The sequence below is a fragment of the Monodon monoceros genome, unplaced genomic scaffold (genome assembly GCF_005190385.1).
Source record: "Monodon monoceros isolate NGI ecotype Baffin Bay Population unplaced genomic scaffold, NGI_Narwhal_1 Super_Scaffold_5, whole genome shotgun sequence".
Classification (NCBI taxonomy): domain Eukaryota; kingdom Metazoa; phylum Chordata; class Mammalia; order Artiodactyla; family Monodontidae; genus Monodon; species Monodon monoceros.
Genome location: NW_021703782.1, coordinates 76,729,709 through 76,751,811, shown reverse-complemented (window position 1 = coordinate 76,751,811; position 22,103 = coordinate 76,729,709). Strand labels below are relative to the sequence as shown.

At 53.2% G+C, this 22,103-nt stretch overlaps 5 protein-coding genes across 12 annotated transcripts in view; 3 read left to right on the top strand and 2 right to left on the bottom strand.

The window, feature by feature from the left end:
- The first annotated feature begins 1,010 nt into the window (after positions 1-1,010).
- Positions 1,011-2,566, top strand: MSMP (microseminoprotein, prostate associated). Its single transcript, XM_029202561.1, has 3 exons — positions 1,011-1,681; positions 1,867-1,975; positions 2,349-2,566. The coding sequence occupies exons 1-3, from the start codon at positions 1,552-1,554 to the stop codon at positions 2,527-2,529; spliced, it is 420 nt and encodes a 139-aa protein (XP_029058394.1). The 5' UTR covers positions 1,011-1,551; the 3' UTR covers positions 2,530-2,566.
- Positions 2,552-6,543, bottom strand: RGP1 (RGP1 homolog, RAB6A GEF complex partner 1). 3 transcript variants are annotated; one of them, XM_029202554.1, is made up of 9 exons: positions 6,384-6,543; positions 5,780-5,914; positions 5,266-5,402; positions 4,893-4,976; positions 4,642-4,791; positions 4,221-4,367; positions 3,882-4,009; positions 3,485-3,674; positions 2,552-2,977 (listed from the first exon to the last, which is right to left on the bottom strand). In XM_029202554.1, the coding sequence occupies exons 2-9, from the start codon at positions 5,893-5,895 to the stop codon at positions 2,754-2,756; spliced, it is 1,176 nt and encodes a 391-aa protein (XP_029058387.1). In that variant the 5' UTR covers positions 5,896-5,914; positions 6,384-6,543; the 3' UTR covers positions 2,552-2,753. The 3 variants fall into 3 exon arrangements, with proteins under 3 accessions (XP_029058387.1, XP_029058386.1, XP_029058388.1); XM_029202553.1 differs by lacking the exon at positions 6,384-6,543 and adding an exon at positions 6,262-6,360; XM_029202555.1 differs by lacking the exon at positions 6,384-6,543 and having other exon boundaries at positions 5,780-6,124.
- On the top strand, positions 6,438-17,569 carry GBA2 (glucosylceramidase beta 2). 2 transcript variants are annotated; one of them, XM_029202552.1, is made up of 17 exons: positions 6,438-7,317; positions 10,429-10,520; positions 10,813-10,928; positions 12,781-12,999; positions 13,304-13,543; positions 13,769-13,871; positions 14,030-14,183; positions 14,274-14,399; positions 14,599-14,771; positions 15,009-15,113; positions 15,323-15,430; positions 15,531-15,682; positions 15,805-15,911; positions 16,059-16,201; positions 16,281-16,396; positions 16,496-16,687; positions 16,983-17,569. In XM_029202552.1, the coding sequence occupies exons 1-17, from the start codon at positions 6,983-6,985 to the stop codon at positions 17,268-17,270; spliced, it is 2,769 nt and encodes a 922-aa protein (XP_029058385.1). In that variant the 5' UTR covers positions 6,438-6,982; the 3' UTR covers positions 17,271-17,569. The 2 variants fall into 2 exon arrangements, 1 of the variants encoding a protein (XP_029058385.1); XR_003790767.1 differs by having other exon boundaries at positions 6,473-7,317; positions 16,281-16,429; positions 16,556-16,687; positions 16,983-17,060.
- CREB3 (cAMP responsive element binding protein 3) lies at positions 17,433-21,663 on the bottom strand. 4 transcript variants are annotated; one of them, XM_029202557.1, is made up of 10 exons: positions 21,433-21,663; positions 21,084-21,221; positions 20,831-20,978; positions 20,687-20,754; positions 20,480-20,578; positions 19,185-19,291; positions 19,006-19,074; positions 18,282-18,363; positions 18,100-18,184; positions 17,433-18,021 (listed from the first exon to the last, which is right to left on the bottom strand). In XM_029202557.1, the coding sequence occupies exons 2-10, from the start codon at positions 21,219-21,221 to the stop codon at positions 17,705-17,707; spliced, it is 1,113 nt and encodes a 370-aa protein (XP_029058390.1). In that variant the 5' UTR covers positions 21,433-21,663; the 3' UTR covers positions 17,433-17,704. The 4 variants fall into 4 exon arrangements, with proteins under 4 accessions (XP_029058390.1, XP_029058391.1, XP_029058389.1 ...); XM_029202558.1 differs by having other exon boundaries at positions 21,429-21,640; XM_029202556.1 differs by having other exon boundaries at positions 21,317-21,515.
- Positions 21,630-22,103, top strand: part of TLN1 (talin 1) — a 32,234-nt gene continuing 31,760 nt past the window's right edge. Inside the window, exon 1 of one of the 2 annotated variants that reach the window (XM_029202551.1) lies at positions 21,630-21,920. The gene's annotated coding sequence lies outside the window, so the exon portion shown is untranslated. The remainder of the gene's footprint in view (positions 21,921-22,103) is intronic. The other variant, XM_029202550.1, reaches the window with a different exon arrangement.

The following is a 22,103-nucleotide window of genomic DNA, read 5'->3' as shown; positions in this document are numbered from 1 at the left end:
CCCAGGGTAGAAGTGAGGGTACTGACCTAGGAAAAGTAGGCTTATTAGCAACACTGTTTCTCAAAGCAAACATTTAGAATTTCAAGCATACACCGACCAAAAGCAAAATGTTGCTGGAGGCAGGTTTTGAAGGTGGTAGGGATGACAAGAAGCTTAAGTGTGAAAGGGGCAGAAGTCTGTGCCAGGAGATAGCAGCCTCAGCAGAAGCTCTCAGCTGTGCACACAGAGCTGCTCACCATCATTCAAAGAAAGGAACGTCTAGCACCAGCCACAGTAGTCACTCTTTTCGGAGGGCTATGTGCCAGGGACAGTACTAGGAGCATTACATGCATTATCTCATTTCATCCTCTTGACAACTCTATGAGTTAATATTGCTATCCCAATTTACAGATAAGGAAACAGGTTTAGAGAGGTGAACTAACTTGCCCAATGTCACACAGCTCTTAAGTAGAATCAGGATCTATATCCAGAGTCTGACTCTATAACCTATACTCTTAATCACCCATCTTTAGGTTCTCCAGAACCTTCAGGAAACCCAAAATAGGATGTCAGAGGATAAGTTCCTGAATTCTCATTCCATAATGTACAGGAGATAAGGGCGGTATCTCTGTGAAACTGGAGTGACCCATACCATTAGGGCATTTAGAGATGTTCTTCTTTGAAAGAACCATCCCCAGACATGGGGAGAACCTTTATTTGCAGTATGTTTAGGGGTGATGAACAATGGATAATCTCTGGGATGCCTGTAAAAAAGAGACACCTGCCCCCCAGCCCTAATCTCTGAGGGGCAGCCATATCTCTAGGATACTGCAAGGAGACCCTGCCCTAGGGTCTGAGAGAAACATTCTCCACTCCAGGTGCCTGTTCGCTCTCCTGGAGCCTCTGGCTGTCGCACCCTACTGCATCTCCTCGGTTTGGCTGGGGCACAGGATTAGCCATCCCCAGGAAATGCCTCCCTCCGGTCCAGGCAGGGATCCCAGCGTACACACCCCTGGAGTGAGAGAGAGAGAGAGAGAGAGAGAGAGAGAGAGAGAGAGAGAGAGAGTGTGTGTGTGTGTGTGTGTGTGTGTGTGTGCGTGCGCGTGTGTGTGTGTGTTACAGGGCGGGGGGAGACGGGGGGAGATGGTGGAATGCTTCCTCTCCAGGCCAGGGAGGAGTTCTGGGGACCACCTGGGGGCCCCCACCCGTCCCACCTCCTTGCTGGGGAAGTGCCCAGTCCAGTGCCCCTTCCATGGCCACCTCCCTCCCCCTAGCTGTGTGGGGCATGAATCAGCTCTCACAGCTTGTTAAAGCTAGACCTCTTGTTTTCATGCCCTCACCTCAGGAAACAGAGTTACAGCTTTTCCAGCTCTACTCAGCAGGGGGCCAGGGTCCTCACTTTATAAACATCCCCAAGCCTGTGAGAGGGCACGGAGATGGTGCGAGACAGGAGCCCAGGGGAGAAAGACAGAAACTAAGACTCGACGAGAGAAACAAAGAAAAGCCAAGGAGACAAGACCAGAGTAGCCTGAACAGAAGCCAGGAACGGTCTGAAAGGGCCGTACTGCAGGAATGGCCTTATGGATGCTCTGGGCTGGACAGGCTAAGGGGACCCTGGGCGGCTGGGGGATCACCTGCTTGGTGATATCTCTGCTCCTCCAGCACCCAGGAGTCCACAGCAAGTGCTACTTCCAAGCTCAAGGTAAAGCTGGGTGAGGCGTTAGGGAAGGACAGGAGCAGAGGGCACTGGGAGGAAGGGGGCTCAGGGGTGATCCTGTGTCAGAAGACCCAGACCCCCCGAACTGGGAAACAGGAGAGGGTAAACGCGGGGGCGGCAGCACTTACTCCCTGCGCTCCAGCACACTAACATTTCCTGCTCTTCCCTAGCGCCCTGCCACCATGAAGGGAAATATTTCACCCTGGGCGAGTCTTGGCTCCGCAAGGACTGTTTCCACTGCACCTGCCTGCATCCCGTCGGTGTGGGCTGCTGTGACACGTGAGTGACCACTGAGGGCCAGAGAGAATGGCTCTGATGTGAGTGACCGAGAGATGGCCAGGGCATGACTAGATTGCTGTGGTGTGAGAATGAACAAAGTAGCAGTATGAAGCTGGCCGAACCTGAAGGTACCAACAAAAATGTGAGAGAGAAGGCTTCAGGCTACAAAGTAAGGGGAGCTGGGGGGGATCTGGAGGGAAAATATTCCTGCTATGAAACAAAAAAAATCCATATATGGCAGGCAAGAGCTCGGTTAGGGGGGACAGGGGCACTGGGGGAAGATATGGGAGGAATGCTGGGAGGTGGGACGCGAGGCAGGGATAAAGGTGGACCTTCACTGTCCTGACTCCTTCCCCGTCCTTTGGTTCCCCAGGTCCCAACATCCTATCGACTTCCCCGCTGGGTGTGAGGTACGTCAGGAGGCAGGAACGTGCCAGTTCTCCCTGGTGCAAAAATCTGACCCCCGGCTGCCCTGCAAAGGGGGAGGGCCCGACCCAGAGTGGGGCTCAGCTAACACCCCTATTCCTGCGGCTCCTGCTCCCCACTCCAGCTAAACTCAACCGACCGCCCTTTTGCTGACTGCCCACTGCTGCTGCCACTTCCAGGGAAACCACTAGAAGCTGCCCATTTATTCTGAATAAATAAATTAATGCTACAGCTGAAAGCCTGCCTCTCATTATCTGTGCCACTGGACCCCAGGTGGAAAAAATGGGCCCTACTAGAGTCCAGGTGCTGAGTTCTCAGGATCCTGAGGAAAGTAGTGCCACGTGGGCCAGTTTCAGATGGTTATGGTGCTGGTGCTGGGGCCTGGGGCTGCATATGAGGCCAGGGTAGGGCTTGTAGGCAGCACCTTGATAGGGAGGTCCCAGCTGAAGGTGTCCACGGGCACTTGCTCAGGCCCTGTCCAGGTGACAGGCTCGGGCTGTTCCATGGGAGGTAGGAGCACCAAACCTGGTTCTCGGGATGTTACAAATTCAAAATGCAAGCGCCACTTCAGGGATACTGTGGGAAAAAAGATAAAGGTAGAAGCATTAGAAGCCAGGAGTAAAACCCAATGACAGGATGTGGTTAGCAAATGAGAAAAAAACCCCAAACCTGTATTCAGGAAGAGCGGGGAGGTGTGGGTCAGGGAGCTAGGATCGAGAGTTTGGCTGAAGAAATCTAGTGTGTAAACTGGAACCGTGACAGTAAGGATGATGGCATCAACTACCTAATAACCCAAGTGTGAAACAGTCAAGACTTCGTAGCTTGAAGTAAATGCAATGGCGAGTCAGAGATCAGTGCATCACAGGGTCCCAGTGGGTAGGGGGAGTGAAGATGTGCAAAGCTGTTAAGAATTTAGGGGTCAGTGCACCCAGGAAACAGGCTGAAGGTCTGAGAAAGTGTTGAGGGTCACAGACTGGATATGGGTATGTCTGGGAGTGTGTTAGAAATCAGGATTCATTATACGCTACCTAAGCGCAGCATCTTACCGTGCCCCCCCACCCCCGGTAATAGTCAGGGTCTCACCAACGGCTGTGAAGAAGCCTGGTGTGGAGCTGAGAGGGATGGGGAGGGAGAAGCTCGTTCTGGTTGTATGTAGGCAGGACTCCTGGTGCCGGGCATGAGTGACATGAGACACAGAGGGGGCACCCCCTGCCCCGCGGCGCCTCTGGTACTCAGGCTGCACACGCTCCTCCGTCTGTAAGCTCACTGAAAACTGGGAGCAAGAAGAGAAGTGCGTGCTGGCAGGCGCTGGGATGCGCTGACTCCGGGTGGGAGGGCAGCCCAACCTCACGCTGTTTTACCAGAGGGATCCTGGGTGACCTCACTGCCCATTTCTACCTGCCACCCCTCTTTATGCAGGCCCTCTCTTTCCACCCAGACCTTCAGACCCAGTTCCCCCAAAGTCCCTCTCCTTTCTCACCTGCAAACAAGCTACAGTTCCTTCCCCTAAGTTTAAGGTCCCCACCACGTCCTCGCCAAGTCTGTATACAGATTTGAAGATGCCAAATGTCCCAACTTTTCCTCGGCCATCACTGATGTTGTACAGATCTGGGGAGAATGGGACACAGTAAGCCTGGGGTCCGCACTGGGGAATGTCTAGGGCTGGAAGCCAGAGGCCAAAAGGTGGGGCTTTTCCTTTAGAATCTGGGGTGAGGTATCACTGAATCCTCAGGAGAATGTGGCAGCTAGGAGACTCAATCTCTGAGACAGGAATACTATGAGGGGAGGATGGGGTGGGACAGTGTGAAGGGCTTCTCACGGAGGCTGCGGCAGGATGTGGCAGCCATGAGGCGCTCCCCAGCCAGCTCAGCGAGCCATGAGTCCTTCTTGCCACATTCATCCTCTTCCAAGAATGGACTGGATGGGGCAACTGCCTCCTCCTGGGGAAAGCGGACATCTTGAAGGCCTGGAGAGAAAATGAGTGGAGAGGTGGTGGGAGAGAACAGAGAGAAGAGTAGTGGGTAGGGTTTTAGACTCCAACCTGAGAGGGCTGTAGGTAAGGGACGCCACGGCTGAGGTACACATCTCACCTATGCTCCAGAACCTTCTCTCCCCAACCCCCTCACACCTTCACTAAGACCAGGAAGCTTCCCTCCAGCCCTTCTCACAAACCCTCTAAGGATCATTTCTGCTTTGGTGAGGCTCTTCTCCAGCCCTTCCCTCCAGGAACCCTTACTTACCAGTCAGCACAAGAACCCTCAGAGGGACCCTGAGTAAAGTGATGGGTGAGTTGACACGCTGGCAGCCAATGGTCAGTTTGTAGACATACTTGACTGACTGACCCCGAAAGGAGGGTGGTCCCTCTATAGGCAGCACTTCGCTGTAGGAGTCTGGTTGGGAGGTAGTAGTCAGGGCAGCCAGAAGCAGCCAGAGAGGTCCTCCCTCCAGGAGCCTTAGAAGGCAATCGAGGGGTCAGGGGGCAGTCACTCACATGACTTCGACTCTCCAGGGTCTAGCCTCAGGTCACAGAATAGGATTTTTGGTGGAGTGGAAAGGATACACTGACCCCTCTCGCCTAGAAATGATAAAACTGCAACTTAATAACCCCATTGTCTAGTACTGGAGAAGGCTAGCACAGCAAGTGGGGGCAGTAAGCACTGCCAACAAAGGGCAACCCAAACCAAGCCACTCCTCTTTTCTCGTTGTGAGATAGGAACAGTTTTACGCCGCCAAGGCAATAACTACACTCTTCCACATCCCCAGTGCGACAGAGACTATAATGACCCACCAGAACAATCTGACAATTTCACCCTGGGGTAACAATGATTCCATCCCCCTCCAAGGCCAAATGCCCCATCTCTAACCTCGGTGTGGTAGAAAGACAGTCTGGCTCTCAGGCTGGACATCTGGCTGACTGGAGTCAGGGGGAGGCAGTGCTACTCGACTCTCACTGGCATGGAACTGGCAGTGGATTTGGGCACTGGCCCATGCCAGAGCCTCACTGTGGGAGGAGGAAAAGAGGACATCAGAGGGCAGTTCGTGACCTCACAAATGCTCCCCCAAACTTCCTACCACACTGAGATGACCAACACAGTGAGGCGGCTGTCCTCTGGATCAGAGAATCCAGAACCCCAAAGAGAAACCATTAAACAAAGAGAAGTATACTGGGTAAAAGGGGGAGTGGGGGAGGAGAGAGGAGAGGAGAGTGGAGGGCTATGTCACCCACATCTTAAATGTTAAATAGCCTTTCCTACAATGAGAGCACAATGAGCAAGAAGGTGGTGCTGTAGTCACAGGACAACCTGAGCTCTGGCTCAGCACTATAGATACCAGGCTTCCTCCCAGAAGGACCACCTTCTTCAGTACCGGCATCCCCACCTGGATGCAGAAGTGGCCGTGGGGGGCAGGGGGTTGGTGACGGTCACCACACACTCCAGCGTCTCCCCTGCCAGAAACACAGGACCTCTGCTCAGCTCTGCTACCACTTCAATCATGGCAGCTCCGGAATCGGATCTAGAAGGAAACAAGGGGTATCAGAGGTCAGTACCACGGCCCGGAGGGGTGTCTCAGGTGAGCCTGGGGGTGAGGACCCGGGGAATGGGCGTTCAGCACCAGGGTGTCAGAGGGAAGCGCCCAGATTTGGGATGCTGGAAGGCGGAAGGGAGGTATGGCGGCAGCTGACTCGGCACTGCGGAGAGAGAGGGATTCGCTCTGGATCCCAGCCCCCAGTCCCGCTCAGCGCCGAATACTCCCCCTACCCCGCCGGGACCCCCAGGCCGCCTCCGCCCCCTTCCCTCGAGGTTCCACGTCCCAGCCCAGGGCCACGGCCGCCCGGCATCTCGCGTCCCTAGCCCGGACACCTCGCACGGTCGAAACTGGGGGCTCGGTGCACCGAGGCCCTCGGTCGCCCGCCCCACCGGTCCGGGACCTAGTGCGCGGCTGCGGCCGCGGCAGAGGCGGGACTTCCCTCGCCCCCCCTCACCTCTTCCCCCTCGGAGCCCCTTCCGGCCGGAAGCGCCCGGCCGGCAGGGCCGGAAGGGGCTCGAGTGGTCCCGCTGCCCTGGGTCACCTTCCCACGGGCTGGCACCCGGGTGCGAACGCCGTCCCGGATACTGGCCGGCGGGATCCGGCGCCCGCCCCTGGGGGGGGCCTGGTGCCACGGCCCAGAGAGTGGGCCGGGGCTGCCGCGAGCTCCCAGGCCGGCCCCGGGGGCGGTGCCTGGCGGGCTGGTCCCGAGGGCTCCTCCCCTCGCCGCGGGCCCAGTCGCCCTTTGGCAGGGCCAGCTAATCACCGCGGCCCAATGACGTCGAGGCCCGATCCTTCCCGCCCAGGATCCAGAGAGAGGACCGAGGGGGAGACCGTGGCGGCTTTATTGCTGTCGCCGCCACCGCAGCAGCAGCAACAGCTCCCCGGCTCCACGGAGACACTAGCTCACCTCAGCTTTCCCCAGAGGCCGGCCCTCCGAGAGAACACCTAACAACAATCCGCGCCCACATCTGGGCTTGGCTGGCCAGATAATTTGTACCAGAAAGCTCGGGAACCGAGACCACTGAGGTCGTGGGGACCCAGAATCCAGGGAATATGAGAACCGGAGTCCCAGCCTCGGAACAGACGAGCTGTGCCAAAGGGGGTCCACATGCTTATTGCCCTGAAAATACTGGAGGCACTGAGGCTGTGCAGGTTACAGACTGCCAGAACCCTGAAGACAGTCAACCCCAGAATGAGCAGGGCTACAGCAATCCGCAGGACTTTGGGCAGCTGATGGCTTCCTATGAGGGTAAAGCCAAGGGCTACCAGGTGCCTCCCTTTGGCTGGCGCATCTGCCTGGCTCACGAGTTTGCAGAGAAGAGGAAACCCTTTAATGCCAACAATGTCTCGCTAAGCAACCTAATGAAGCATTTGGGCATGGGCTTGAGGTGAGTAGATCCCATTGCCTAGACTACCTTATTATACCTCACTTTGTTCCAGCAGCGGCAGGAAAGGGTGAGAAATAGGTGGATACCTTGTCCTAGTCAGGTGGCCCCCATTCCCAACGTAATTCTTAAGCCCATGGTTTTGGAGGGTGAGACCAGGTCACATCTCTTTGCAACCCCCTTCCTTCCAGTAACTTGTCTTTTTAGCAAGAAAGAGCAGGAGCATTTGGGCCTTGTAGTCATTTAGGCTCCCTCTCACATACACTCTCTTTTCCAGAGATTGCTCTTTGGGATTAGCTATACTTTGTGACAAGGTAGGAAGGGATACTCTGGCAGCTGTGGTACTAATACAATGTTGTTTTCTGGGGAGGGGGTGGGATTCTCAGCCCCAGATTCTCCTGAGCAGCTGGAGTATTCATTGAACCTTTTTTAGGCACAGCATTTAATAGTCCCAACACCCATCAGCTTCTTTCCTCAAGCTTTGGCTCCAGGGAAAGGGTGAGAGCCTTCCTGCTCTCAACCATAAGGAGAGAGCGATAAGAGGTGCTGTTCACTCTATTCCGGAATAGACGGCCCGTTATATAGAAAGCAAAGACCTTTGACCAGAGAGGCACTGCCTTAGGTGTCCCCAGAGCTTAGTAATAATCTTCCAGAGCATTTCCTGGTCTCCCCCCACACAAGGGTGGCAGACACTCCAAGAGCTTATCCTGGGCTGTAGAACTCCTCCAGATCCCTCTAGATCCCCACTGAGTTCAAAGACTAGTGATGGGGCCAAGACCTATTAACAGGAGCAGGTGGATGTGAGAACAGAAAGCATCACCCAGAGGTCATCCTGAGTCAGTCCACACAGTAAACACAGAGCTGGGGAGGGAGGCTTAAAGTTCAGGAAACCCAGGCCTGGCAACCTCTTAAATAGGGGCTCCTTCTCTTCCACAGTCAGTGCTCTGGGGCTGGGGTGGGGAGCCCGTGTACCTAACCCAAGCCCTAGGCAGTGGGAAGGGCCTGTGGCTGCCTGGGTATCTGACTCCTTTGCCAGCTCCCCTGGGTGGCCTGTACCAGACAAAAATAATCCCTCCAGGCTGCTTCTGAAATTGACCCGGCCTAGTTTTGACCCCAAAAGGCTTTGGGTCAAAATAGGATCTAGGGCTGGGGTACTGAGAGCAGCACATTGGGGTGCATGTGGTGGGGACGTGGAGGTCAAGAACCCATCTGTAGGCATCCTACCCCCCAGTCCCTAAGTATGAGCCGAATCACAGAGGCCTGAAGCTGTGCTCAGCCCCCTGGACTTGGCTCTGCATCCCAGGACAGGGTGGGGATCACTGACACAGGGGTTTTGGAATGAGATGAGGTCCTGCATTGAGGAGAAAGCAGGGGTGAGACAAGGAAGAATTCTGAATGATTATTCTTAAGTGGGGGCTGAAATTATGGAAAAGGCCAAATAGGTCAGGAATGGCCAGCAGCTAAGTGGAGTGAGAGAAAGGTGGGCTCTGAGAGGGAGCTGAACTGGGGGTAGGTACTGTGATTAGGAGCTCCAGCAAGACAGAGTTCTCTTGGCCTTAGAGCGGTAAGAACTCAATTTTGGTTGCTCTCCCTTTCAGCCAGAATCCATTCATTCAGTAAATATGTATTGAGTGCTTGTTCTGCGCCTGATACTCCTTTGTTCTGCCTATCTTCATATCTTGCATTTCTCCCTCACTGCCCTAATCCGCGCTGTGCCCTCCCTCCCTTCACCAATCCTTTGTGGCCTCCAGTTTCAAAGTCCAGTTTCCTCTAAGCCGGCAAAGAAGATCTGCCTTCCAATCATCCCATCCTTCGTCTTCCCTCCCTCTCCTCTCACCCCCAGAATGTACCCTCCCTGTTCTTTAGTCAGATTTTCCCTCCCCTTGCTCCTGTCCCTGTTCATTTCTCTTATGCCCCATTGTCTGTACATACGTTCTTTGTAAATTCAGCAAATAGTTAATGACTGCAGACCATGTGCCCTGCCCTGTGCTTGAAGCTGTGGGTAATAATCAACTAGTCTTTGTCACTGTCCCTTTCCCCAAGAAACTTCAAAGTATGTCAGACTCACATGAGGAACACTAAAATAACAGGACAGTGTCTGATTGGGAGTTGAGACAGTGTATGCACAGATATTCCACTTTGTGGCTTTCCTATCTACTGTGCCATTTGCCCTTCCAACCATTCCTTGAGGTAGGAAGGGCAATAGGTATCCCCATTTTGTAGATGAGGAAACTAAGCCTCAGCGGGGTTACCCAATTACATAGTTACAAGTGGTGTGCTTGAATAATGTGTATAAACTAGCTGGTGAGGGAGAAAAGTGGAATTGGGAGAGAGTTTGGCAGGACAGGGGTTGCTTAATGAGGACCCACTCTGAATGGGAATTTGTAGGAAGGAAGATTAGAAAATAGACTTGAGAGAGATGTCAAAGCCTTGAATCCCAAACAGAATCTTTTGCCTATTGGATACAGAGCTGTGATAAGACCAGGAAAATGTTGGGGTTTTTAGAACGCTTTACTGGGATATTATGAGAGAGCAAAATTAGAAAGCTTACAGTTTAAATGCTGAACTTAAAAGAAAAAGGAAAAAAAAAAGAAAAAGACTTAAAAGGAAATGCCCCAAAATGTAAACACTGGTTGTATATAGGTGGGATTTTTTTCACCTTCCACCTAGTGCATTCTCCAAATTTTCACCTTTCATAATCAGGAAGAAAATCATCATTTTAAAAAGAAGAAAGTTATCGCAGCAGCCTATGCCTGTATGTGGGGTGGGAGTGATTATAAATCAGGAAACCATAACTGGCCCTTTCAGCACCTCAGACGAAAGTTCCTGGAGTAAATTAAAGCAGTGGTGTTGGAGTTAGTGGTGTGAAAAGATCAGAAAGCCCCTTCTAAGGAGAGTAGAGAGGAGAAACAAAGACAGTCCCATACTGTGACCTGGGGTGACTGGGAAGATGAGAGGACCTTGAATTGTAGAGATGTTGAGAGTAGGAGAGGTTTGGAAGTGAAGGCGATGGATCCTCGGGACATTTAATAGGAAGTCACAGCTGGATGTCCAAAGAGAGGCCGGTGACTGCCGCCCGCCACCCCTCCACTCACACTGCCCCTTGCTCCTTAGGTACTTGCAGTGGTGGTACCGGAAGACCCAGGTGGAGAAGAAGACACCTTTCATCGACCTCATCAACTCTGTGCCCCTGAGACAGATCTATGGTGAGCCTCACTCCAGCTCTCCCCAGTCACAGAGGGCCCAGCGTCCAGGCCTACTGCAGAGCTAGGCAAAGAGGCTTTCAGCTTATTTAAGTTGCACTGACCCATCCCCTAGGGTTTTTTCCCCAGCTTTATTGAGATATAACATATAACATTGTGTAAGTTTAAAATGTACAATGTGTCGATTTGATATCCCCATGGTGTTTAGAGGAATCCATCTTTATAGTCTAGAAAGGGAGAAATGGGCTCGTTTTCCTCTCCCATGCCCCACTAACCATCCTGATTCTTTCTCTAGGTTGTCCCTTGGGTGGCATTGGGGGAGGCACTATCACCCGAGGCTGGAGAGGCCAGTTCTGTCGTTGGCAGCTTAATCCTGGAATGTACCAGCACCAAACAGTCATTGCTGATCAAGTAAGAGCCAGGAGGTGGAGGAGAGGTCCAAGCAGTACTTCCCAGGCCAGGAAGGGTCTCTTTGCTAGTGTAGGATGTGGCAATTAGAGATGTACATGATTCAGTCCAGTAAGTACTTTCAGGATGCTTTCTGTGTGCCCAGCCCTGTTCTAGGATGTACTATAGGAACGAGACACTCAGAGCACACGTTCCCTGAAAGAAAAAAGGTACCCCTGTGCCCTTCATTTTTCTAGTAAATGCCTCCTACCTACTTTGCTGCCCCAGTTCCACTAGCTGAGCCAGTACCCAGCCACAGAGAGTCAGAGAATTCCAGGATCACTTAACCTGGTTCAAAGATCAGAAGGGAAAACAAACCAACAGTCTACAAATGCACAGGAGGACAGGATGCACAGAGCGCCCACTGCTCGCCCTGATTTGCCAGGCTTCAGCCAGAGGCCAGCTTCTCTGCTGGTGGTCACTCCTCTGGAGGTCTCTCTGGCTGGGGGCCTGGGAAGCCCCTCTCCCAGGCATAGATCTCCAGACTTCTTCCCTTTTCTGAAGCTTCACTTCTTTTCCCTGTGTTCCTTCATCACGGAGTGATGAAGGCCTTTGATTGCCAGAGGCATGTGGTCTACCTTTCATCATATCTCTCTAGTGCCCTCCCATGTTGAGTTGTCCACCAAGTTCCTATTTCCTGTCTGAGGGAGGCCTCCAGCTTTCAGCTTATCTTCAAAGGAGAAATGACTAGCAGACCTTGAGTCCCGTTAATGATAATGTCCTTCCTAGTTCAGGTTTACCAGCCTTGCCCAATGGCCTAGGCTTCCTCTGTGGCTCATCCCTGAGGTATCCCGGGGGAATGTCTTCCAGCCTTGTGACTCTTTTGTATAATATTTAATATTTAAAGACAGTCCTACAAGGGAAGTACCATTATTAGGCCCATTTTATACATGAGGAAACTAAGATTCAAAGAGATTTAGTAACGTGCCCAAGGTCACATGGTTGGTAAATGGAAGCACAGGGATTCAGAACCAGTTTTCTCTGCGGTTAAAAGCCTGTGGTCTTAACCATTACCTACTATTCCAACAACATAAAAAAATTATTTGATATATACATTAAAGATAATAGGCATATATACATTAAAGATATCAGGCATACTTTGAACCAAGGAAGAGATATTAATCCCTCATAGCCCTCCCTTCCAGAGGAGTCAGGGAGTCAGAATGTGAGCACATTATAACATGCTAGACTAGAGGGGTAGGGGGACACACAGCAGAATAACTCACTGCTTGAGGAGAAGAGATGGCATTTGACCTATGCCTTGAAGGATGAGGGGTTTTACCAAATGGAGAATGAACATGAGCAAAGGCGTGGAGAAGGAAATGTAGTGCTCTCAAGGAACAGTATTTGATATGAGCAGAATATAAGGGCTCGAACAGGTAATGAGTCTGATGGGCGGGGAGAAGCCACGTCAAGAAGGGCCTTGAAAGCCAGGTAGTTGAGTTTAGACTTTAGCCTGAGGGCCACGGGGAGTCACTGAAACATTATAAACACAGACTAACAACATATCTTGATTTCTCTGTAAGAAAGATCAGTCTGAAATCCAAATTTCAGAAGAGGCAGAAGAGTAAAAGCAGAGATGGTGAGGGCCTGGCTTAGGGCACTAAGACCACATTAGTGAAGGGAGATAGATGGGGGAGGCACGACTCGGTGGTCACTCTGAGCCTGGGGGAAAGGCCTGGGGGATGAGTGAGGCTGTGGTGCGTTGGTCGCCACTGCGGGCTCTGGCAGGGCAGGAGCTACTCTGAGGAGAGGGAGACTTGTTTGAGGTACCTGTGGGTTACCCCTTTCCAGCCCATGTACCTTCTTGGTTTAGTTCACAGTGTGTTTGCGCCGGAAAGGGCAGACTGTGTACCAGCAAGTCCTGTCTGTGGAGCGCCCGAGTGTCCTGCAGAGCTGGAACTGGGGCCTGTGTGGGTACTTTGCATTCTACCACGCCCTGTATCCCCGAGCCTGGACTGTCTATCAGCTTCCTGGCCAAAATGTCACCCTCACCTGCCGCCAGATCACACCCATCTTGCCCCATGACTACCAGGTGAGGCTCCCCTTCTGTGTTTCCTCCATTGCTCTCCCTTCCCCAGGATCTGTCTCTCCTGGAAGTTCCATGACCTATGCAAGAGGGGGTGGAGAGTGAACATCATGCTGGTTTCCCAGGACCACCGCCCAATTGGTCTTGTCTCCTGGCAGACAGCCTGCCAGGCAATATGGGGAGATGCAAGTGGAAGACAGAGTATATTGCCGGGTATTTGAGTCAGATCATCGGTGCCAAGGACTGATCCTGGGGAGTGAGGCCAGAAGGGATACGCTGGGACCATCTGAGTCTGATCTTCTGCTCCCAGGACAGCAGCCTGCCTGTAGGAGTCTTTGTGTGGGATGTGGAAAATGAAGGGGATGAAGCCCTGGACGTGTCCATCATGTTCTCCATGCGGAATGGACTGGGGGGTGAAGACGATGCCCCAGGGGGGTTGTGGAATGAGCCCTTCTGTCTGGAGCGTGATGGGGAGACTGTACAGGGGCTGCTTCTGCATCATCCAACCCCTCCAAATCCCTACACGATGGCTCTGGCTGCACGACTCACGGTATGGAGGAGGCTGCCCCATACCATAGCCTCTGAACCCCTACTCTCAGCCTGGCCCTAGCCCACCCCCCATGCCACCATGGTCTCTTCACTTCCTCACCTCCTGAGTCCCACCCTCACCACCCTAGCCTCTGGAACTTGGAGGCGGGAATATATTCAGGGGAGTTAGTCAGGAGCCAGTGTACCTGTGGAGTTTCTCCTCACAGAGTCTTTGGTCCCTTAACAGGCAGATACCATGGTAACCCACCTCACAGCCTTTGACCCTGACAGCACTGGGCAGCAGGTGTGGCAGGATCTACTTCAGGATGGACAGCTGGACTCCCTCGCTGGTGATGGGGGATCTGACAGGGAGGTGGTGGGAAGAGAGGTTGTCCCTGTCTTGGGAGCAGGGGTGGGAGGCCTGGTAACAAGCAGGCTTTATTCCCATGTTAGGGACCCCTGCGGCTGAAGGGGGTGCCTGTGCTGATTCATCTTGCGCTTCTCTCAGGCCAAAGCCTCCCCTCGCAGAAAGGAGTAGGCCTCGCTGGGGCAGTGTGTGTTATGGGCAAGCTGCCACCTCGAGGCCAGTGCCGCTTGGAGTTCTCACTGGCTTGGGACATGCCCAGAATCATGTTTGGAGCAAAGGGCCAGGTCTACTACAGGTGATGGGAATGAGAGAGCACAGGGTCCATGGTGCTGGGGCTCTGAGCTGGAGCCCACATTCTCATCCCTCCCCTTTCTCTCCACCCCAGGCGGTACACAAGGTTCTTTGGCCCAGATGGTCATGCAGCACCCACCCTTAGCCACTATGCACTGTGCAGATATGCAGACTGGGAAGAGAGGATCTCGGCTTGGCAGAGCCCGGTATTGGATGACAGGTGCCAGTGGGGCCCATCTCTTGCCTTTCTCCCAGGCACTCACACCTCAACTGGGACTCCTTGATTCAGTCTCCACCCACCAAAGTCAGCAGAGTTGGGCTGGGATTCACTTGGGACCCCTACTCTGCTGAACCCCAGAATCCGTCCTTTCCTGGGAGGTCCACACTCACTGGACTGTTCCCTCCTCCTGACTCCCCAGATCCTTGCCTGCCTGGTACAAATCTGCGCTGTTCAATGAACTATACTTCCTGGCTGATGGGGGCACAGTATGGCTGGAAGTTCCTGAGGACTGCCTACGAGAGGAGACGGTGGGGAGCATGTGTCAGCTCCGCCCCCTCCTACGAGAGTATGGTCGATTCGGCTACCTTGAAGGTATGGGCCGCTGGTGTGCGCAGTATGGCAGGCCATATCCATGAGGCCAGTTGGTGCCCTGCCCCAGGCGGGATGATGGGTTTTGCCTATCCCAGGGTACTGGTTGGGATGAGGGGTTAAGTGTCAGGTATGGAGTGTGACAGTGCCCCACCCCCAATGCTAGAGGAGCAGCTAGGCAGGGCAGTATGAAGGAGCAGCAGGAATCCTGGCAACAGTGTGTCTCCCTTATTCCTCCAGGCCAGGAATATCGCATGTACAACACATATGATGTCCACTTTTACGCTTCCTTTGCCCTCGTCATGCTCTGGCCCAAACTCGAGCTCAGCCTGCAGTATGACATGGGTGAGGGTCCCTTTTGTGCCTCTTCTGCCCTCTTAGCTCCCCACGCCCCTGAACCTTTGTGGTCCCTCACACTGTCTCTTCCACCCAAACATAATGTGGATCCTGCTTATTGGTTCCCCTCTGGAGTCATACACACACAGTTCTGTGCCCTACCCCAAGCCTACCCATTCCCTGCCCCGCGCCCCCCGCTTGTGTATCTGCTCCCCCAGCTCTGGCCACTCTCAGGGAGGATCTGGCACAGCAACAGTACCTGATGAGTGGGATAATAGCACCTGTGAAAAGGAGGAACGTTGTGCCTCATGATGTTGGGGATCCAGGTAAAAGTCCCTCCACCACAAGTGAGCTTCTCTTCCTCAATTTTTTCACCCTCTACCCTACCCTGCAGTGCAGATGAAACAGGTTTTCTCCCCTCCCCAGATGATGAGCCATGGCTCCGGGTCAATGCATATGTGGTCCATGATACTGCGGACTGGAAGGACCTGAACCTGAAGTTTGTGCTGCAGGTTTATCGGGACTATTACCTGACGGGTGACCACTGCTTCCTGAGGGACATGTGGCCTGTGTGTCTGGTAAGGGATGCATGTGCAGTGGTCATGCCAGGGGCATGCTGCCTGGTGTTTGGGGAGAGCCCGGCTGGCTACTGTTGTCTTTTCTTAGCATCTAGGTCTTCAGTATCTTGGTCCCTCTCTAGGCTGTGATGGAGTCTGAAATGAAGTTTGACAAGGACCAAGATGGACTCATTGAGAATGGAGGCTATGCAGACCAAACCTATGATGGATGGGTCACCACAGGCCCCAGGTTGGGGGGTAGGGATTTCCAGGGGCCTGAGGTGGGGAACTGAGCATCAAGGGATTGTGGGCTTAAGGACGAGTGACTGCCTATTATTTCTACATGGGAGTGGCTAGAGCTGCCAGGCTAATTCCCTGAACCTGTGTCTCTGATCAGTGCTTACTGTGGAGGACTGTGGCTGGCAGCTGTGGCTGTGATGGTCAAGATGGCTGCTCTGTGTGGGGCACAGGAGGTCCAGGATAAATTTTCTTCCATCCTTAGCCGGGGCCAAGAAGCCTATGAGAGACTGCTGTGGAATGGTGAGTTGGGGGATCCTAAGGAATCTTAAGGCAGCTCTGGGGAGGCAAGGAGCCTTACTTTGTCCTTCCCCTCCTCCAGGCCGCTATTACAACTATGACTGCAGCTCTCAGCCTCAGTCCTATAGCATCATGTCTGACCAGTGTGCTGGCCAGTGGTTCCTGAGGGCCAGTGGCCTAGGAGAAGGAGACAGTGAGGTGAGAGACTAGGAGGAGGAACCGGAGAGAAAGGTAAGGCTTTTTCCTGGAGGTGGGAACCAAGTTTAAGAGACTGTGTTTCTTCCCTTGCCCCATTAGGTATTTCCTACCCCACATGTGGTCCGTGCTCTCCAAACTATCTTTGAATTCAATGTCCAGGGCTTTGCAGGAGGGGCCATGGGGGCTGTGAATGGAATGCAGCCCCATGGTGTTCCTGATAGATCCAGTGTCCAGTCTGATGAAGTCTGGGTGGGTGTGGTCTACGGGCTGGCAGCCACCATGATCCAAGAGGTAATTCACTCCCTTCCCCAACTCTCTGCCATCTGTACCTTGGCCTAGCAAACTTCCTCAGCCATCAAACTTCTGTACAGCCTAATTCAATGTCATCTTATCCATCCAGAGAGCCTCCCCCTTTTCCCTGGCATGCATTCTATCTCCTGCCTTCAGGCTTCTGCCTGTGAGTCAAGTTTATCTCCCCCACTGGCTGGGAACTCCCTGAGGGCACAGACCCTATTCTCTCCATCTGTCCAGCTGAAATAGCTACTCAGAGGTTGCCAAGTAATATGACTGCCATCTCTCCCGACAGGGCCTGACTTGGGAGGGCTTCCGGACAGCTGAAGGCTGCTACCGTACTGTGTGGGAGCGCCTGGGCCTGGCCTTCCAGACGCCTGAGGCGTACTGCCAGCAGCAGGTGTTCCGCTCGCTGGCCTACATGCGGCCGCTGAGCATCTGGGCCATGCAGCTGGCCCTGCAGCAGCAGCAGCATAAAAAGGCCCCAGGGCCAATCGCCAAACAGGACACGGGACTAAGCACCAGGCCCAAACTTGGACCAAAGGAAGCCGTGGCAAACCCAAGCCCAGAGTGCGCCTCGTGAACTGTGGAAGGAGGCGCTAACAGCCCAGCCTTCAGCCTGGCCCTTCCTCCTCCTCCACACCCACCCCCACTCTCCTGCAGCCCTGAGCCACCAGGACAATCATGCCCTCCCTTCTCCCCACCCAACCGCGCCAGTAAAGAGGGGTTGAGGGTGACCCATGCATCAGAATCACTTATTTATTTCTTTCTTCACCCCATCCCCTCACTGCATGAAGTGTTCAAGGAGGTCAGTTGATTCCCCCAGGCCCATTCATGGGGTGACAGACATACATGGGTACAAATAAAAGACCCAGAAAGCCAGTAAGTGTGGTGTGTTTGAGTCCTCAGGCTTCCTGACAGGGCACCAGGACCTGAGGCGAGCCCCCTCCCGTCCCTTTTCCTCTGAACACAGACTGGGGGCTGCAGACCATGACTGAGGCCCCCACATCCTCACACCTAGCCTGAATATCTGCCCGGCAAGATAACAGACGTGGAGCTGTGGGTAGGGAGCCATCCTCCCTCACTTGTGAGATTTGCATGCAGGGGAGAGATGGGACCTGGGCAGGAGGACGCTGAGAAACTGTCAGGCAGTGGCAACTTCAGGGGAGGCTCTGCACTAGGAGCTTGAGGCATGTGATAGAAGAGGCAGTAAGAATTGCTAGGAGCCTGGAGCTCATGGTCCAAGCTGTCCTTTGGTACCTCTGACTGCAGGGCAGGCAGCTCCAGCTGGGGAGGGTCCTCGCTGGGGAGGGCACGAAGCTGGCGGGACAACACTGAGGAGACAAATGCCGTTCAGGGCAGGCTGGGCTTCTCCCCTAGCCCTTCCTTAATGGTATCCTCAAGGATCTCACCTCCACGCTCAGCTGGCAGACTCCCCCTTGTGTCCGACGAGTACATCACAGGTACAAAAAGGAGACAGAAAGAGAACAGCAGGACCTAGAGCACAGGAGAAAAGAGATGAAGAAGGGCTTTGCATTGCACCCCTATCCGTGCCACCTGAGAAGAGAATCTCTCCTTCCATCACCATCCTCACCAAGACACAGGTGCCGCTGCTGGCTTTGTTTGCTGTCTGAATCATCATGGCCTGGAGTTTCCTCAACTGATCCAAAAGGGACCTAGAGGAAGAGAGGGGACAGACAGCAGCCCCTGGCCTGGCACCCTGACATACAACAAAACCCTCCTGTTAAGTTCATCTCCTCCACCTGTGCACTGGATCCTCTCTTTTGTACCTATTTTTGCAAGTGATCTCTTCCTCTCTGTGAACAAAATGCCTGACCTCACTAAAACAAACACACACGTCTCTGCCCTGATTTAAACTCCTTTTGCAAACCCCTTCAGTGGTTCTACACTGCCTGATCAGCTCTGCACACAATCCTCACTAGGGATTATACGTTCTCTACCTTCTAGCCCAACTCACCCGTGTTAGGGTTCCAGCCAGACTGGACTATGCTGTGTTCTCTCTGCCTAGAATGCTCCCCACACCTCCACCCCAGAATCCTATCTACTATCAAATGCCATCCACCACATGAGGTCTTTCTTATTCCCTCCTTTCTCCTTCTTGATACTTATCCATAGTTACTTGCAAATTTATTCCCTGCTACTATGAGCTTCTTAGAATCAGAGACCCACTAAAGGCCAAGCACCAGACCTTACACGTGGGAGCTGCCTAATTAGAAATCAAGTGTGGAGCAAGGGAAAGACTGAGACAGTATTAAATGGGAGGGATGAGAAAGGACTGATGTCGAAGAGTTGCTTACAGATTCTCCTCCTCCAGGAGCTGTACTTTGTTCTGTAGCTCCAGATTCTGGGCTGTGTATTTCAGAACCCTGGAGGAATAACAGGGATGTGGGGGCATGGCCTGTATCCACCCTTAAAAAACCTAACACTTCCAATTACCTCTGTTCTCTCCACCCCCGAGTTCCACTCCCTTTTATACCTGCTCTCTAAACGCCCCATATACACCTTCTTCTTCCTGCGGCTCTCTTGAGCAGACTTTTTGTTTCGAATCTTCCTCCGCACTCGTTTCAGAACTTGTTCCTCCATCTGAGAGAAGACAGGAAAAGGGGTATCATCCGAGGAACATTAGACCAAAGAGTTTGAAGGCAACTGAGTTCGATCTTCCCAATGTGGAAATTCCTTCTACAGCTTCCCTGACCAACAGGCACTCTGCTTCTGTCTGAGTGCCTCTGAGGACCAGTTGTTAATGCCCTCACAAGCCAAGCCACTGTAACAATTTTATTAACTAAAAAAAAACTTCCTTATCGTGAGCCAACATCTGCCTCTATTATTTCTACCTATTAGACTTACCTAGCACCTGATCTCTGGGGCTGTAATAGAACAAAGGTCTTTAGCTATTTAAAAGCACTTGACATTTCTTCAGAGTTTAAAAAAAACTGGGCAAAAAACAACTCATCATCTTATCTACTCTTCGCAGGATGGACTGCATCCTCTTAATATCTGTCAAAGATCGGGGCTCAAAACTGGACACTAAGATGCTTTCTGGCCAGTAAAAAGGAGAGCAAGACGGTTACTGCCCTTCTAGCAGCAACACTGTTAGTTTACTGGTATCCGACGATACAGCTTCCAAACTCCATTCACTTTGTTAGTAGCCATATCACACTGTTGACTCAACCTGTACTTTTCTTTTTTCGCAGCTTGTGGAATCTTAGTTCCCCGACCAGGGATTGAACCCTGGCCCTCAGCAGTGAAAGCACAGAGTCCTAACCACTGGACTGCCAGGGAATTCCCTCAACTTGTACTTTTAAGAACTTAAAACTCTTTTAACCTTTCTGTTAATGAACATTGATTTCATCACAGTATCACAATGCTGTGCACGTGAGGCCGCCACTCACTGCTTGACAATCGGGATTTTACACTTATTCTTGTTATACTACTCAATCCAGCCTTGATGAACCCTAATACTTAATTCTACTATTCAGCTATAGGTAGATTAGTGCGAAACCAGTGAAATGTAAGTGTCAGGGACCCATGCTTGCACAGTACTTTCCATATCCCTTTACTAATATTACCCTGATAATTCTGAATTTTTACTTAAAACGAACACCAAACTTTGTACAAGCCCTGCAAAACCACCATCTGCCCTTGCACCCAGCTTCCTAGTAACAACAAATGTGCTAATCTCTCACCTCAGTTCTTTTTCAAGTTACTGATATAAAATTAACAGAACTGGCCTACTTGGGACTCACAACCCTCCTCCAATGGGAGTCTTACCTTAGTAAGAGGAAGCGTCCCAGGCAGGGTAAGCCCCTCCTTCTCCAAGAGCCTCTTCTCCTCCTCAGTCAGTATTAGCCTAGCAATCTCCTGGGGTTCCTGAGAGGTGGGCAGCAGAGTTGCAAAGGGATGTCAGAAACGAATGGGGAATCCTGCCCCAACCCGTGCAATGCGGGGAATAATCCTCCTGTAAATCAAGTCAAGTACCTGCTCTGCCGGCTCCTCCACATGCAATGGAGTCATCTGAGCCCCCTCTTCTCCATATCTCTCAGTATCTGAAAAAGGGAAAGTATGAATAGCCAGGCCCGTGAGTCCTCTCCTCCCCCAAAACTTCACTTATTACAGACTTACCCACATCTATGGAGACATGCTCCCGTGAGAGAGAATAGGTGTGATCATGGTGGACAAGACAGGGGTTAGAATTGCTGAAAACGGTCAACGATGCTGGGGGACTCGGCAGGCAGCTCAGGAAATCCTCTACGTCCCAATTGCTCAGAGCCTGCATAGGGTTCAGATTAACAGGCTTTAACCTATCACCTCCCACTGCCTCAGGGACACACCCCACAACCGGCCCCGGGCCTCCCCGACTCAGACCCCTACCCACCTCATAAAGTGGCAGCTCCCAACCCAGCGGAGCCTCCAAGGCCTCATCGGGCGCCGCCACCAAACCTCCGCTTTCCTCTAGCAAGAAGCCCAGCAGGTCATGGTCACCCGGGTCCAACGCCAGCTCCATATGAGACATCTACGGAAAGGATGTGCAGAAACGCAGGAGTTCACCCCTCTACCCGGCCCCAATCCCCAACCCTACGCGCGACCCGGACCGTCAGTCGACCCCACCTGTAGGTTCCTCAGCGGGGTTTTCCTCCTAGGTGCTAGCAGGGTCTCTGAAAACGGACCCGCCTCCCAGACTCGATTCCCCCCAACTTCCAACACAACACAAGTGACGCACCTACCCGAGAGGCATTCCGGGACTTGGAGTTCCCCCCGACGCGGAAGCGGCGTCGGTGCGCGCCACGTCCCGGGCGCTATGCAAATAGAGGGTACTTGCCTGCCGCCCCCTCACTCCCTGGGGGCGGGCATTCTGGGGAACCGCCCTCGCCTTCTCCCCGGGCTAGAAGAAGGAAGGATTAGAGCCTAAAAGGGAACTCCGGCGCAGCTCGGGCGCCTTCTCTGGCTGCGCCGCACCCTCGCTTCCTGCCGGGGAGGGGCTGCCGGTAGTCGGCGGGCTCTCAAGCATCGAGAGCTGGAGCCAGAGCAGCTTCCTGCAGCCCCCGCGACCATAGAGCGCGGGCCCAGGGCGCCGCCCGCGGGTGGGGGACGTTCCCGGGACGGAAGTGGCCGAGAGAGTGTCGAAGAGAGGGCGAGGCCGGAGCCTGAGAGCCACCCGGAGAACGAGAGGGTTAGCGGACCAGCGGGCGGGGCACAGAGCCGGGCAGCGCAGGTAGGGAGGACCGGGCGAGCTGGGGCTTCAGGGTGGGGCTGCGAGGCCAGGTCCGGGAGGCGGGTGGGCGGGTGGGGCCGCTGACTCTTCTGCGTCTGTTTCGGGTCCTGTTGGAGAGATCAGCGTTCAGTGTATCTCCGCTTGTGCTCGGAGTTAAATAGGCCGTTTTTCGGGAGCCAGGCC